The following is an 18739-nucleotide window of genomic DNA, read 5'->3' on the forward strand; positions in this document are numbered from 1 at the left end:
AGTCTCTCATTGTCGCAAAAAGATTTTCATTTGAATAGATAAAGTTTATTCTAATGAAAACTAAAGAAGTTTTCACCTTATTTTCTGCTAAGCTTCTTCCAAGAATTATCTATATCTTTCGTTATTATTTTAATAGTCTCCACAATATCGTATGTCCCAATTTGATCTGTGAAACATTTGCTTGTTTAGAAGGACAACATTTAATTTATTCAAATCCTTAATTGTCAATTTACTATGTTTGCACGCCCTAAGTTCTTAACCGACCATCGTGCGATTTAACATACACGTTGTCAAATTTAGAGAAGCGGTGATGGCCCAGAGGGTACGACGACGACTTCACTTTCGGAGTTGCGAGTTCGAATCATAGCACGCACCTCTAACTTTTCTAGGTTATGTGCGTTTTTAAGCAATTAAAATGTCACTTGTATATCAATATAAATAAGAAAACTAAGAGGCTGGGATTCAAACTCGGCCCAACGAAAGTGAAGTCAATGTCTTATACAGATAAACACTCACACACTGAAAAACAGTCATATTCATCACACAAAAAAATTCCAGTTGTGGGAATCGAACCCTCGACCTTGGACTCAGAAAGCAGGGTCGCTGCCCACTGCGCCACTCGGCCGTCGAACTAGGCTTTAAATCTCTTTGGCCTTATAGAAAGTTGTTTTGCATGGAAGGCCCTCTAACATTAAACATTCCATTTGCTTTGAATCTAATATGGTTTATATCACGGAAAAAATGATGAAAAAGCCCTTATTTCCCACGATATTTCAGTATCATAGTCTTGGCTTCTCGGGCCGATGTAAAATACGCGTCTCTTGGGAAATCCGCTCGCGGTAGGCGACCCTAAGCCCCCATAATGGGGCCTGCGATGTCCCATCCCTTCCATGGAATTAGTGAAAAATGTATGTAGCCTACTAGAACAAGGCGATAGTTACCTCGTTAACTGCCTCGTCGGTTTACTGGTTAGCTTGTTCACCTGCGGATCACGAGGTCACAGGTTCAAATCCTAGGTCGAGCTAAGAATGGGTTTTTCTGTTATAATGTCGCAGCTATTTAACTTACAATTGCTACATACATGAGGTACATCCCTCCTCATTCATAGGAGAGACGTTTCCAGTGCAAAGACCCACCACGCTGCTACGGGATATCGTGATCCATAATTAAACTTACTAAACAAGAGTCTATAATTTTATTTTTAGGGTATTTTTATTTCACTATTATGGAAATGCAGCAAAATAAAATAAACCAAAGTAAAACTAGAAGTATATAGGTTTTAATCTTCGCCCGTCTCCCTTTGATGTTACGTATGCAAACATTCTAACGGAATGTGTGCTGAATAATCAGCCTGCACTGTTTTGGTTTGCAGATTTGTAGAGCAAATACAAAAAAAAAAAAAAACTTGTAGCCAAGGAGTTGGTGAATAGTTATTCAATAATTTTTAAATTAAACATTTAGTAGGTATCTATTGTTATTCTTAAGGATTGGTTCAAACGTTTAAGGGTCTAAGGGAAGATTTTTATAGTTATGACCAACTTCCAAAAAAGTTGTTATTTGACTCGTATTTTACGCAGTCAATAGGTCCACTTTATTAAAGGAGTAACACTAATAAAGCCTTTAATTGTCTTTGTGAGTGAATATATTGTTATAGCTTTTAATCTAATCATAAAACTGTAAGGGGTCAAATTCTATACATTGGGATATTTGAACAATTTTTTTGGAGGGCACTCTATAACCGATACTAAACCCAAAACTGTAAATTTTTCGTTCGTGTCTGTCTGTCTGTTTCTAGGCTGCGCATCACGCTGAAACTACTGAATGAATTCAAATGAAACGTTACACGATTTGAGGTCACACTACGAGGTAGGACATAGGATACTTTTTATCCCGAAATTTAGTTCAGTTAGGGGGAGGGGTAGGGGGGAAGTGTTTGACGATTTTACACCATAACTCCGTTAAATATTTAACCATTTCAAATAATCCTTTTTTTTACTGGATAGGTTATACTATCAGTTTAGTTTTACTTAAATTTCGTGAAGATCTGATGAATATGATTGAAGATAGATGACATACCTCATCAGCGGACCCTTCAATAAAGCTTTTACAATAGCGAATACAGTAAGAGTTGCCATATTCATCAGAACTTTAGTGCTTGGACTAAATAAAAAATGTTAGAAATTTTCTTGATTCAAGATTTCAAATGGCGGGTGAGTAAAGCTTCAAGAGCGGAATATAATTACAAACACATTTAACAGATATATTATTCAACCACACCTCAGTCGTTTGCTTAAGCATGTTGAAATACTATCCGTATTTAATATCCTAGGTTGGCATATTCGGCAATTCTAGTACAATTGAAAAAAAAACTTTACGTTTGGTATAGGTGTTGCACGCTGCAACCCGTCAGTAACGCGGGCAAAGCCGCAGGGCACATCATCTATTATATAAAATCTTTAATAGAATTTGGTAGTCAGTTGGGTATAAAGGGGAAGAACATTCTTAAAAAAACCGAGTTAAAATATAATTAACTATTTTTCTTTGCTTTAAACGTTGGTTTTAGAAAATAATCTTTATTGCACAAATACTTTACTAGCTCTTAGTCTATAAAGAGTAACGAAATCAACGACTGTTATTGCTACAAAATGTCGAGTTTATTTTCCAATACCGGTTTTTCAAAGCAAAAACAACGGGGTACAGTTTAATAAACGCAGATTAGCAATCCTACAGTTTGGAAATACATATGTATAGTGGATGCACCGTTGTGGGCCAGCATCACAACAGCTGATAGCTTTATATTTATTTATTTTATATTTATTAGTATAAGCTAGTCTTGAGGACACAAAACAAGACATTTTTTCGATGACCCACGAAACACATTATTATGTGAACGGTACGATATCTAAACAGTATTAACTTTATTCTGCAGCTTTTGTTTTTTAAGTAATTCCAATTCCTAGTAGTTAATTGGCTATGTAAACGAATCAAACAGTGAAGGAATTCCTTAATGTAAGTTTTTCTCATGCGAATATTTTGTTAAAAAGAAAACGTTTAAATATGTTTAAATGTCTCAGAATAACGTTTATTGTCACCTTGTGTAAGGATTTGAATGATGCAATCGTTTATTACCTCTACTTGTATATTTTGAAATACCTACTCCTATTTACAATGTACATAATTATATGGCAATATTTTCAAAAAGTTAACTCGATTATGTCGTGTTTAGCCTGACCCTTAGATGGGTACATTATTATGTACCCATCTAAGGATATAGGGCACCAAGTGGCACTAGGAATTTGTTATAGGATTTTTAATTTATATTTTATTTTTTGTTTACTAGAACAAATGTTATATTTTCTGGAATAAATTAATACGCGTTTAATAATAGGCGTTTGCTAAAAGTAAATTAAACCAAGTATATGTATTTCGAAGTCGGCCAATCAAATGCTTCATCGATTTCCATGCTCAACCACAAAATATAAACTATTAAATAAATATACTACGACAATAGACACATCACCATCTAGCCCCAAAGTAAGCGTTAGCTTGTGTTATGAGTACTAAGATGACTGATGAATATTTTTATGAATAATATACATAAACACTTAGAATATACATATTAACACCCAGACACTGAAAAACATTCATCACACAAACATTTTCCAGTAGTGGGAATCGAACCCACGGCCTTGAACTCAGAAAGGGTCGCTGCCCACTGCGCCAGTCGGCCGGAGATTGCAAATAAAAGATCTACAACTTTAATATAGTATCAGTTTGGTCCCGTCAAAGATGTTATCAGTAAACCGGTTAGTTTGACGAAACAAACAGTATATAGACAAGCTTAGCAAAACACCCTAGGGGAAGATTAATTTGACCCAAACGTCTCAAGAGTACTTAACTATAACAATGTTAGCTTGACACGTCTCTTATTCGACCTAAGCATTACCTTGTCTGCACTTAAGGTCAGTTTACATCCATAAAGTTTGCTTAGAGAGTCAACTTGGTCGAGAAATAAATTGATGAGTTTACATCAATGATATACACACATCGCACGTTATATGAATAATGATAAAATCTTAACTAGGTTTGAAATTAAATTTCTAATAAAAAACACTGTCTAGTCTATATTTTCTTTACAAAATGCAGTGTTAAAACTGGAATATCATAAAAATAATGGAGTTAGAGTTAAGGAGGCCAAGTTGTTTTAGCCAAACGTCACAAGAATTATTATTTGTTACAATGACACGTCACTTATTCTATCTTTGCATCACATTCCCTGCACTTAGGGTCAGTTTACCTCCGGAAAGTCAGTCCAGAGAGACGACTTGGTCGATTCATAAAATAATGTAATTTTTTTAGAAAGTACTTCATTGGGTTTATACAATACTGTATGATTAATTATGAACAAAATGCTTTTTGCGATGCAAATTTTATAATCTATATATATATAAATATGTATGAAAGAAAAAGTGTGTGGGTATGTTCCGAAACGGCTGGACCGATTTCAATGAAACTTTCAGGGAATCTCCGGATTGACCTGGCGAGTAAAGTTTGGTGACGATCGGAGCACCCCTGGTTTTGAACTGTGAAACTGTCAAGTACAGCTTTTATTCACTATGATGATATTTAATTGTTGGGTGTACATGTGTAGATAATGATCTTCACCCGCTACAGAAGAGAATGAATACCGAGAGAAATAAATGATGTAAGTTGATTGTTTAAATAAAATAAAGCAAAATCTAGCCCGGCGAAGCGGGCTGGGTACGCTAGTTGTTTATAAATTTAAAGACACTTTATATCTGTTTTTTTAAGAAAATCTACATGGTCATGTCTTACCTTGACTCTACCATCTACTCTTCCATCTAAGATTGCATCATCACCTACCACCAGTTAGGATAGCCGTGAAGGGCTAACTTGTCAATTGTTGATTGAGACGCTTTTCTCGATGTAAACTCACCTTTAGAATAGTACTGGTAGTTTCATTAGTTTTATTAACAAACTTTCTACTTTAGTTTGGAACTTGAACAGCTGTCTCTTAGATAATATTATAAGAATTTTTATAATTGCGAGATTCTTAAAAAACGCTAAAGGATAAAAAATGAAAGATTTTAACAATGTTTCAATAGAATTTATTATTTTAAGACTAGTGATTAAATCTTTGGAAAATCAATGTATATTTTTTCCATTATTTTGGTGAGTTGTTTTTGGTTCTGAATTTATAATTCTTTTTACGATATCTTCTGCTATTATTCTAAGAATAAATGAAAAAAATAGACATCTTGCGATCATAGACATAAGTGACCAACAGAACCACAATTAATGGTATAAGTGAGAAAGAGATAGTTAAAGCCATAAATTTAGGTGTTAGTACGGTCGGTGATGTTATGGACTGTTGGCATAGAAACTATACAAAAACTACATGGCTATTTACATTTTTATTACATTTTTATTTCTATAGCAAAGTTAATTGTAATTTACTATCAGAAATGAGTTTCAACTTTCTAGTATTAATGTTATCATGCAGTGTTATATTTATGTTTTATGTTATTAGTTTAAATATTTTCTTATTAATGCGTTGGTTAATAAGAAAATATTTAAACTGTACGGTAGGAAATATTAACCCAAAGTAGCGTCTGTGTTTTGCGAGAACGGTTTCACCAAGATTCATATTTTGATGCCTTGTTACCGTCTATTTTATTCCTCTAGTCTAAGAATTATTCTTATAATGTTCTAAAACTAAGTATTACTACACATTTTTTTTCTTACATATATTAACTGTCCTATTTATTATATAAATATATAAAGTGTTATCTCGTACAACTATTCTACTTTTAAAAGTTACATCGATTCTGTACAATGCCGCGTAGAAACCGATATGTTGTATGGGTTTGACTGACATAACAATAAAGAGCTAGCTCGCTATCATCTAAGACTGCATCTTGCCATTAGGTGAGATTGCCGTCAAGGTAAAAAACTTAGAAAAAAAAACGCTAGCCCAGAAAGAGTAATCGAACGACGGCTAAAACTATAAATAACCCTTATGAAATACAAATCCGGCTGCTTTATATTGATATTTAAAATACAAAGACGATACGACACTCGTGGTTAAAGATATTATATAAAAAAAGTTTAAAATTATTTCAACAACATTGCAATGCCCTGATGGGGCTTCATGTTCATATCTTATCTACTCAATAATGTGTATAATTATTAAATATATTCTATGTTATACGTGAAAGCAATAAATAAATGATTTGAATTGAATGGGTATGTCATCCAAAACATTTTTCGGGCAAGCCAAGTAGCAGACCGCATATACGTAACAACCTTTAACAAATGGAGTTTTTTTTGTAACAGTACGTAGACTGTATATTTTGTTGACTTAAGTTATGTTTGTTTTAACCTAATATAAAATGTATCTCGATAAAAATATTTCGCTGTAACTTTATTTACATCTATTTGATATGTATCTACAAATCTATTAAACTTAAACTTAACTAAATAAAATGTAAGTCAGGTTTATTAGTAGAAAAAATATTATAGTTTTTTTTTCTTTTCGTCTAGTTACATTGAATTAATGTAACTGTCATGAAACATGTCTAAGTTATTAAGCTTAATCACAAATTCAAATATGAATTATGTATTGAGAAAATTAATGATATGTTTATACAACTCTTTCACAACTTAATTCCTTTTTTGTTAATTTATGTATAAAATGTCACGTAATTTTTAGACAGTAATACAGTGCTATGCAGCATATCACGATCAGAGACGGGCTTGATTTGCTTGTGTTACCTGTAAATAAATAAAAAAGCGTCATCAATGAATCTGTCAAAAAAGCTTTGTATTTATTTATTAATTTAAACATCTTTATTGCGTAGTAAAGGAGAAATTACAAATATACCTAAAAAAAATAAAAGCAAAAGGTGACCTTATCACTAAAAGTGATCTCTGCCAGGTGACCTTAACGATAGTACACAATAATATATGAGAGACGGGAAACCGCAATTAAAATAAACAATACATAAATTTACACACTTAAGTACATACTACTAATAACTAATATAATAAATTATTAAAAGAGATAAATAAAATAAGATATCAATATATATATATACAATAATAAATATATTGTGATAAATAATAAAGAGTTTATTCTCGTCACATGAAGCCATTGCTTATTCGGTACTGAAGTTATTTATTTTAGTTTTGCTTCGAAGTAAATTTTTAAGTAAGTGCTTAGAAGGCACTGGAGAAAAATGTAGGTATATGTTTTATTATCTCAAGCATATTTCAAGCAATAGATTGATTTCTCTTGATTTAATAGAATTTATTGTTTGTCTATTTAACATTAGAATTAAAATCATTAATCATATATCGATAGTTCACGTAGACTCACAATCGCAATGGTGACGACTCTTATGATGATTCCAAACGAAATATTTTTTTATTTATAATGGACAACCAACAATAGATACATCAAAAATTTCTTTTTTTGGAATGAGTCACATATGATATCACAATGTTCAACTATTAACAGGTTATCATAGCATGCATTAAAAAGTAAAAAGTCATTCCTATAAATTATTTACAAATAATTATTAGTCTGTTAATGTAAACCTTTAAACATACAAATATTTAAAGCTAAGTTAAAGTGAATAATTTAACTTAATCAATTATTAGGAAACAAAACAAAAATGAATTAAATCGGATTAAAATAATTAATATTGATGTCTTAAAAATAATAAATAAAATTAAACTTAAACTTAACTAACTAAAATGTAAGTCAGTTTAATTAGTAGAACAAATATCTATAACTTTTCGTCTAGTTACATTGAATTAATGTAACTGTCATGAAAAATGTCTAAGTCATTAAGCTTAATCACAAATTCAAATATGAATTATGTATTAAGAAACTTAACTAGTTTATCCCAACGGCTATGAATTCGGAGGGGCATTGCATAAGTGAACAACTCAACGTTAATATACATTTCAAATACTACCGCTATGCTTATTTCTGCCGCTAAGCAGCATTGTTGCAATTCGGAACAATGCCGTGTTCCTGTTTGAAGGGCGTGTAATTACAGGCACATGAAGTTTAATACCTACGCTTCAGGTTGAAGGACACAGGGCGGCACTTTCTAGGACGGGTTCCTTGCATGCCCTGTGAAGCGTTGCTCTGTTTACAGCCGATGGAAAACACAAATAAAATCGGAAATGAGGAGATCCGTATAAACAATGGCGTGCATTGAAAATATGCACAGGGTATGATATAAAATAACCAAAAATCTAGTACTAGTTATAAAAAACCTAAGAATCAGCATTTTAAAAATAATAAAATGCCTACACTAAAATGTTTTTAGTAACTCATACTGGAGATTTTCTAGATTTTATAATCTATGCATACCCTGTGCGACTTCAAGCGAGTCGCTCGGAGTCACTAGAAACAAGCGGCCCAGGATCGTGGAATTTGAAACTCACTAAAAAGACCTTTGTCCAGCAGTGGACGTCAATCGAAGTAATGATGATGATATTGAACATCAGTCGGGCCATGTGCTTGGATCGTCAATTATTATTATAAAGAAAAACTTATCACGAGGATCACATAAAACTTTCAAACTTATTTTATGTATTATTATCGCGATTATGGACGCAGCAGTAGTCATGAGATACAAGGCAGGTACACACCGTGATCGCGCGATGTGTGCGCGTTTATCGAAGTAGGCTCTTGATCGACGGGCGGCGGGTCTGCAAACAAAACATGTGCCTCTGTCATACCGTTCGTGTTTATTTTACTTCATTGTTAGAGTTATTGTTAAATGTTTGTTTTCACAATTAAAATGCTCAATGAAATGTATCTGTTTTCGTTGTGCTAGTGATTTTTTTGTTGTTTTACAAAATTGTATTATTTTAAGCGTGAATATCAACCGTGCTTCGTTTATTTTGATATTTTTTTTCAAATTCAAATGTATCTGTAATATTTTTGTTTTGCTAGCAAGAACGTACAGGGATAGGTTATATTAAAGCATTAGATTCATAATATTTATGTATTTATGTACCGCCATGGTTATTTTTGATTTGTGTTAATATCTATATTTTCTTGTTGTAAAAATGTTACAGTACACGCTTTGTGCATATTATAATGACAAATGACTAAAAAATATCAATAAATTATTATAGATTTTTTATATACTATTCATCATAATTTCTGGTATAAATTGTTTGTTTTAAAATACAATATGATTAATAAATGCTACCATTGCTAGTAGACCGAAAAATACTGTCTCCTTTGTTCATGTCGGGTTTTTAACTTACCTCTGTAAAATATATCCCTTTTTCTACTAAAGTAGTTAGCTAAAGGTATGTTCATGTCGCACAGTATTTCCACCGTGGGAGGCAGCGAGTCTATTCTGACCACCGCACTGGTAAGCGCCGTGTACCGACCCTCGATGCTCTTGATTGTTGATTTCGCATTAAGTGGTCTGAAACAATAAAGCATATTAAATAAATTAATATACTACGACAATACACACATCGCCATCTAGCCCCAAAGTAAGCGTAGCTTGTGTTATGGGTACTTTAGATGACTGATGAATATTTTTGTGAATAATATACATAAATACTTAGAATATCATATAAATACCCAGACACTGAAAAACATTCATGCTCGTCACACAAACATTTTCCAGTTGTGGGAATCGAACCCACGGCCTTGGACTCAGAAAGCAGAGTCACTGCCAAATGCGCTAGTCGGCCGTCAAAATATTATTTTTTAAAATTTATTTTTCAATTTTATTTCCTGGAACGTGATCGCATATACTGAGCTGTAGCACCAGACAGACAGAGGGCTCTGTCTGGTGCTACAGACAGACAGTCTTTTTCATTCTGTTTGTTTGTAAGATTTGGTCTTTGTCCATTTACATAAATATTTCACAACCCATAACATAACATAGTCTAAAATGATCCCCCCCCCCCTTAATCTTCATCATCCACCCATTACCGGCTTCCTTCCTTCCTATCAGAATTATAAGTGCTTAGATTTGCACTAGGCTATCACCGCTTCGTATTGTATGACCAGATTATTTTATGCCATGCCATTCCTCACCACCTCATCTTTTTTGTTATTTCCTCTTATATGTTAATGTAATTACGGTACGGTATAAATTCTTATTATTTCACACATCCATCTTCTTTCACGTTTTGATTCGTCTTTACAAAACTAAACTGATGACCTTTTACAGACAGATAGACAGACAGAAAATAATATTTTATGAATTTATCTTAAAATAAACATTAAAATAATGGCTTGAGTATGCCGCTTTTGTGTAGGTTTTACTGACACATAACCGGTAAAAACCGGTAAAATGTATTAGTAAATATAGTTAGACAGCGGCGGTTTTGACTTCAATTGGAACTTTTGAGATCATAAGCCAATGAACATCAGCAAATCACTCAAAACGGCCCAGTAGCCCCGAAGAATTGTACATACATATAAAAAAATATGCATCGAAACCAAAATAACCCCTTCCAATAACGGTCCATTGAACAAACAAAACAAGAACAACTAATAGTATGACTTTCAGTAGTATTATCTCGTTTTATATTCATCGATTCTAACAATCTGCGAGTAGACTTGCAAAACTTCCCGGGCGTCCCAAATCGCTCTTCGAATAATACTGAACACTCACTTGGATCTTCCTTAGCTCGTGGAAACACAAGTCGAAATATTTTATTACTTTATTGCTTTAACACAAAACATTGTCAGTTTTAAAATTGATTGCGATAATGTCTGGTTTGTTTGAAAATCCCGTAAAAACTTATGTATTCCAGAGCTTAGAAGTATTCTAAACAAAATTTTTCTGAAATGTAATTTAGAAACTTGCGTAATAAAAAAAAAATAACTTGCATATATGAAAACAAAAACAAAGTTCATCAATGCAATACAAACTATATAAAATGCACAGATTGAGATATTAAAAGTCATCATCATAATCATTATTACCGGTCCATACCAGAGCACGGATTTTCCTCAGAATGAGAGTTTAGGCTGTAGTCTAACACGCCAAGTGCTTCTAACTTTCGACGGCCGAGTGGCGCAGTGGGCAGCGACCCTGCTTTCTGAGTCCAAGATCGTGGGTTCGATTCCCACAACTGGAAAATGTTTGTGTGATGAACATGAATGTTTTTCAGTGTCTGGGTGTTAATCTGTATATTATAAGTATTTATTTGCATTATATTCATAAAAATATTCATCAGCTCTCTTAGTACCCATAACACAAGCTACGCTTACTTTGGGGCTAGGTGGCGATGTGTGTATTGTCGTAGTATATTAAAAAAAAAAAAAAAAACTTAGCTAAAAATATTGCACATAAGCAAAGCATTGAGGTGATGCTCTACTCCCGATATTAGAAAGTCAAGGACTTTTCGGAACTAAAATTACTGTTATATAATTTTTTTTTTTTCAGTTTATGTTTTGTGTTTTAAATATCTACTCTTGGGATCAATAAAGAGTGATATCGGTTCGTATGTTTACAATACCTTAGAGTTACGGACTAAATAATTCGGATGTTCGCGAGTTTGCTAACAACCTCCGTCTGCTCGGTGCATGCCCTGCTGCCGGATTTAGTTTGTCCCCAGGTATTTGCACCTCGCTGCGAGCACCAGCTACCGCGCGTACCGGGCGTAATGTACTTGTTTATAAGATTAAAGTCATGGCTGCATTCAAACTGAAATATACTTTTTGTTTTTGTTTAGCGCTGATAGCCTAGTATTTAGCGCATCGGTCTCCCTTCGGAGGGGCCGAATTCGATCTCCTTAACGCACCACTAGTTTTTTATTATAAAGTTTTATTATTTATAAATTTATACTTTTTATAATTGTTCGGCTTTAATTATATAATTTTTACTTTTTTTTAATTTGATTCCAAGTTGTGTGTACAACACTTAAGGTTTTAGCTTAGAACATAACTTTTATACTATTTATGTATACATCCCTACCCTACTAATATTATAAATGTCAATGTAAGTTTGTTTGTTACGCATTCACGCAAAAACTACTTAACCGATCCTCATGAAACTTATTTTTGAAAGTGTTAGAAGTAATATAGAATACTTTGTATCCTTACATTAAGCTCGGTTACTTTGGGAGAGGGGATGAAAGTGTTTAACGGTTTTACACCATAACTCCGACAAATTATAACCGATTTAAATAATTATTTTTGTACTATAGAGGTTAAAATACGTGTATAGTTTTGCCTAAACTTTGTGTAGATCTGAATGTGGTTGCAGATGGAGGACAGAACTGCCCAGCGGACAGCAGCAAACCCCTCATTTAAGGCTTAGCGATACTGAATACTTTTGATTTTTTTAGACTTAATTTAATGCATGAAATCAAAAAGCAAAATCAAACGCAGACGAAGTCGCGGGCAACAGCTAGTCTAACTATAATTATTCCCTATTTTGCGTACCTAATAACAATAGATAAAAAATAATTTTAGCAATAAAATGACTTCCTTTAACGGAGAAGTAAAACATGGCGAGGACCAAAACTCGACAGCGTAATCAAGAAAGTGAAGAATAAAAATCTGTGGACTACCGCCTACACTCTTTTCGTTCTGAGAGGAGATCCGTGCCTTGTAGGGGGGCACTAATGGTTTGATAATGATAATGATGTATCTCAATGTTGGTTAGCCTGCTATCAACTTCTACTATAATAAAAAAATCTGTCTAATATGTTATCGTTAACAGAATCTAATCTACCACTAACGAAAATTTTAAATTTGTTCTTAGTTATTTACAAAGTATTGATAAGTATCAAATTGAATGTGCACTGAACTCGAAGACTCCTAGATATCATGTCAAGTAGTAGAAAATTAAATAAAAAATAGCTATTCGGTTACGTCAACGGGATATAAAAATAATATTTAACGCCTTTATCGTCGAATTAGTGTATCCGACAAATGAGATTTATTCAAAAAGAAGCTTTATTTGTAGACAAATAAACTTTCTTTTCAAAAATTTTTAATTTGTCGGTTACGCTTATGTGTCGGTAATAGCTGGATATTATTACACGATTTCTTCTACGAGCTACGACCTACGCAGCGTAGACATCCGTAGCAAGGAGTACATGTTGACAAATTTAAACCTATTGAAGCATACCCGAAAAATTTAATAAATATATTACAATACACACTAGCTCCAAAGTAAGGTTGGATTATTTTATGTGTGCTTTAACTGAGAATTACATTTATTTAAAAAAAAAATATAGACAAACACCCAGATACCGAAAAACATTCATGTTCATCACTGTAAATATTTTCTTGTTGTGGGAATCGAACCTACAGCCTCAGAAAATACGGTTACTGTCCACTGCGCCAGCCAGCCGTTTAGGTACTTTGCGTTCTTGATCTAATAACATGAAAATTTAGGTAGGTACGACACGTTTTTTTTCCAGCGTGGTGGTGGTAAACTACGGCCATAACCCCTTCCCATTGAAGGAGGAGACTCGCGCCCTGTAGTGGACCGTTGATGGGTTGATAAGATGACGACAATTAAAAAAAAAAAAATCACCTGAGATATTTCAAGAAAATATTGGACTCGCAATAAAATCATTCGGTTAATATCCATATCCGAAGCTTAATACTTTTGTGCCGTCTCGTATAATATAACGTTAATAATTCAACGATAACGGTACCCCAGACACCTATAACACAGCTATGACGCTTGCCCCTGGGAACCAAATTACTAGGTAATTTATTGACAGTTAATATGAATACAATGTTAAAATAAGTTCATACAAAGAAGACTTTCAATCGTAGTCGAAAACATAATTCGATAAAATAAGAGGTTTTATTGGAAGCTACCGGTTACTTATGACTTCGCAAATAAAGAATCAGTAAATATGCGCACATTCATTAGTTCAATCCATTCATTCATTGCTTCACATACTAGAAAACGACCCAACGATGATCGCTCGCAACCTTTCGTTATAGCAATATTATTTTATAGTTTAGAGTGTCTCTCTCAAGGGTATTACTTGCGGTAAAAATAGCTCTTAGCCGGCACGTTATCTTGAGCACGCTCATTGATTTAAATCTTGCAATATATCGAAAGACAGTTAAGAGTTGAATAGTTTAATTTAAATATCACTTGCATTGCAATAATTGTAAATTTTATATGCTTCGAATAACGACATTATATTGATAATATCAACGCCATAACTCGATACTCATTATATCGTATGTTGATTACACAGTAATTGTGGGTGGATTTTAATTACAGCATAATAATTGATTAAATTTGCTCGCGGGGTTATTAATTTTTCGATGTTTGCCAACAGAGCCGTTCGTAATTTTAATAAGGCAGCCAACTTGCTTCCCGGTGCTATAATTAATCTGCGGGACGTCATCTTTTTAAAAGCCTGCCCGTAGTGTTTGTATCCTCTTTGGTTTGACCGATAGTAAAATACGTACCATAGCAGTCAAGAGATATTCCTCACTTCCTTTAGCTCACGTGGCTGACTATAATCTACGATTAGTGTTCTACAGCTAAATTATGGCGTTCTTTCTGATAGGAGAGAGAAGGCAAGCTTCTAGCTCAGGGTCAGAGCTTAGATCCTTCACGTTGCTCATAAGAGGGTTTGGAGGCCTTAGTGTTATTTGTTTCACATGTTAATAATAGCACATAATCAGTATCCTAATCAATTCATGGATATTGACATCAGAAAACAGAATCCATCCATCTATGAAATAAAGAAATCAGCTTGTGAAAAAATTGACTGTCTGTAAAGTCGGCTTACTGACGATAGTTGAACGTGACAACGTCGTAAGAAAATACTGATGCAATGGTTGCATTTTTCAAAAGAAAATTTTATTTTATTTGTTTGATAGATATTATCAATGCTATAAAAAATTGACACCACATAAACTTTCACTGCACTTCATCCTTGCCGAAAACATGTAAATGTATTATTGTATAGAAGCTGTCCACGCGGACGCATCGCTCACTCAAGTAGGAGAGAGACAGATTTCGAACGCGGAGGCCGACTGTGCCTCTTTGTCGCTCGTTCCGCGCTCTCGCTTGCACTTCAAGCCTTGAATGGAATGCCTCAGAGCGAGGTAACGCCGCATACGTCATGTTTTTTCGTGCGTGCAAAAAGAAAATGTAAATTGCAATTTCGTGGTGGCGGCCATATTGGATTTCAAATCACACAAACTAGTTTACTGGTCAAGCCCTTTCATTTGATACGCATACTGGTAGTAGTAGTAGTTATGAAAAAATATGTAAGCCATAATTTTGTGACGACGTCCATCTTTGACCGATTTTCGTCAAACATAGCTACGAACACTCCTGATAAATAATTCACCCTTTAAAAAAAACCTTAATCACAATCGGTTCGGGAAATATGATGCCACCACACACACACACACTCACGTGGCCGCGCGCACATGCACACACACAAACACACAGCCAGAAAAATCAAACTAATAAAACCCAGTCACTTTTGCGTCGGGGGTAGAAACAAAAATGTTTTAAATACCTGTTTCCTGCCATAATGACAAGTTCTGGTCTCGGGAACACGCCTTCTGCGGAACAGATGATGTTCAGGTAACCATCGCTGAGTCGGTCCTGGATCATATCGAATCTTGTCTCGGGCACTGTAAACATTGCATATTTTTCAAGCAATATACTAAATATACTACGAAACTACACACATCACCATCTAGCCCCAAAGTAAGCGTAGCTTGTGTTGAGGGTACTAAAACTGATGAATATATATACTAATATTATATATTATATATATATAATATACTTAGACAATTAGAATATACATATAAACACCCAGCCACTGGAAAACATTCATGCTCATCATACAAACATTTTTGTGGGAATCGAACCAACAGCTTTAGACTCAGAAAGCAGGGTCGCTGCAAACTGCACCAATCGGCCGTCGTATTATATATATATAAGTGCCTAATAATAAACGGGACACTGAAGAAAATCCCGATATCCCAATTTGACGGCCGAGTGGCGCAGTGGGCAGCGACCCTGCTTTCTGAGTCCAAGGTCGTGGGTTCAATTCCCACAACTGGAAATTGTTTGTGTGCTGAAAATGAATGTTTTTCAGTGTCTGGGTGTTTATCTGTATATTGTAAGTATTTATGTGTATTACATTCATAAAAAAATATTCATCAGCTATCATAGTACCCATAACATAAGCTACGCTTACTTTGGTGCTAGATGGCGATGTGTGTATTGTCGTATTTACAATACAATTTTTTGTCCGAACCAGAATTGAATCCAATACCCCGTGATAAACTAACCACTAGACAAACGAAGCAGTTCGTGTTTTAATACCACCTATAATTTAACAGTTTCATAACCAACTAATAATTATATTATTACTTGTTTAAAACTTTGTCGAAGTATGTAATAAAATCGGCGCCGCAAGCGTACAGGAGTACAAATTACACGGTAATCAATGAGCCGATTAATTATTCATGCACTGCTTGGTAATCAGGAAGCTAACCGAAAACAGAGGAATTTTATTTACCTCTCAAATAAACTCGTAATGCGGGAGCTTTTACCAAACATCAGAATTATTGTATAGATCTGAAATTATTGATTTGCATAATACCCATTTACCGTGTATTCTAATTTAAGGAGCTGGTAGCCGGGTAACCGAGTTTGAAGACTTATCTAGCTTAGTGATGAGCGTTCTGTGAGTAGAATTCCAAGGTGATATTGCCGGCAGGGGTACTCATTAATATTTGTAGAACTTGTCATGACATAGCTTGTCTGGGTAAGCATTAACGTCATGCTTATTTCTGTCTTTAAGCATCTGTACTATATTGGATAGAAGCAGGCGTTACTTTGCGGAAATCCATGATATATTATCAAAATTAAGCTTAATTTGCTATACTCCGCGAAAAGCAGGAGAATCTGTGTGGTGTAATTTATAATTTCTTCAATCCTTATACCCCACACCAAACAGATCTTCGGCAATATTGAATTTACAATGAATAATTGTAAAGTCAACATCTCCTGATGATGCTCCGGTTTCGGAGCGAAACGTGCGTAGAGGGTATATTGCCGAAGATCTGTTTGGTGTGGGGTATAAGGATTGAAGAAATTATAAATTACACCACACAGATTCTCCTGCTTTTCGCGGAGTATAGCAAATTAAGCTTAATTTTGATAATACATCTGTACTATGTTCGGATCTGGTTGTCGTAGTAATTAAAGAAGACTGTACACCAACGCCTCAGATTGATGGCCACGGGGTGGAACTTTGCAGGACGTCTCTCTCGCATACAGTTTGTTGGTCATGTTTATAGGTAATGGGTTTCCACCTACTATTAGGTGGTCCCGCTTAGCTCATCTATTATTAAAATGAATATGAGATTTTCCCTGGTCTGGTCTAGCTAGATAGCATCCTATTGTGGAAGACCTTTCAGTAAAATGACTGGTAGTAACCAATTAGGGGTATTAGACAGCATCAAAATGTACCAGGTGAGGTTTTACACATTCTAGTGGATTAAATACACTCAAACTGCAGAGATGTCCGCTTTCTTACTCTTCTATAGATCTCCTTATTTCGGTTTTCGTTAATTCATTCTTTCTCAGTTTTTATGTGCTCTTTTATATATTTATATCTTAATATATATAAATCTCCTGTCACGATGTTTGTCCGCGATGGACTCCTAAACTACTTAACCGATTTTAAATTAAATTGGCACACCGTGAGCAGTCTGGTCCAACTTAAGAGATAGGATAGCTTAGGTCTTTAATTATAGTCGCAATTTTATTTTATTGCAAATTATTTGTCTATAATAAATTGATAGTCGCATGTTATATATATACTACTATACTCATTTAAGGCTTAGCGATACTGAATACTTTAAAAACAAAATCAAACGCAGACGAAGTCGCGGGCAACAGCTAGTATATATATATAAATCTCCTGTCACGATGTTTGTCCGCGATGGAATCCTAAACTACTTAACCGATTTTAAATTAAATTGGCACACCGCGAGTAGTCTGGTCCAACTTAAGAGATAGGATAGCTTAGATCTTTAATTATAGTCGCAATTTTATTTTATTGCAAATTATTTGTCTATAATTAATTGACAGTCACATTTTATATATATATATATATATATATATGTATATATACTACCATACTCATTTAAGGCTTAGCGATACTGAATACTATAAAAACCAAATCAAACGCAGACGAAGTCGCGGGCAACAGCTAGTATATTTATAAGTACAATATGTGCTCCATTCTAGTGAACGGTTAGAGCTATTTAAAAAAATATATATCTTCGTAGCGCATGCAGTGAACGCGTCCTAGAAATGGCCGTCTTGTGTCCGACCTCCTGAGGCAAAGGTATTAAGCCTCATGTGACTGTAATTACACGCACAACTACGTCACAACGCAGCATTGCGACAATGCTGCTTTGCGGCAGGAAAAATAATGGCGATAGTACTTCCCCGGAAGAGCTCTGTCACTGAACCAGACCACTGAACAGATGGTAACTTGTTTTCAGGTTTTATAGCCCGGGTTTAAATTTCTATAAAAAAATTATTTCTCCGTAGTTGAGTTTCAGTTTTTGAACTGGTATTACGAGTCAAATGGCTAGCGACTATATTCAAAGCCGTGTGTATGTTCATGAAAGTCGATAGAGTACCTATTTATAAAGGTTTAATATAGATGTCGTTAAAACGCAGCATTGTAC

At 34.3% G+C, this 18739-nt stretch overlaps 1 protein-coding gene across 1 annotated transcript in view; it reads right to left on the bottom strand.

Moving 5' to 3' along the window:
* Nucleotides 1–6686: 6686 nt before the first annotated feature.
* LOC120624048 overlaps nt 6687–18739 on the bottom strand; it is a 38883-nt gene continuing 26830 nt past the window's right edge. Inside the window, exons 4-7 of the mRNA XM_039890375.1 lie at nt 15538–15655; nt 9316–9482; nt 8689–8748; nt 6687–6795 (exon numbers count right to left, since the gene is read on the bottom strand). Of these exons, the coding sequence (XP_039746309.1) occupies nt 6719–6795; nt 8689–8748; nt 9316–9482; nt 15538–15655 (422 nt within the window). The 3' untranslated portion in view covers nt 6687–6718. The remainder of the gene's footprint in view (nt 6796–8688; nt 8749–9315; nt 9483–15537; nt 15656–18739) is intronic.

Source organism: Pararge aegeria, chromosome 5 (assembly GCF_905163445.1).
Source record: "Pararge aegeria chromosome 5, ilParAegt1.1, whole genome shotgun sequence".
NCBI classification, from domain to species: domain Eukaryota; kingdom Metazoa; phylum Arthropoda; class Insecta; order Lepidoptera; family Nymphalidae; genus Pararge; species Pararge aegeria.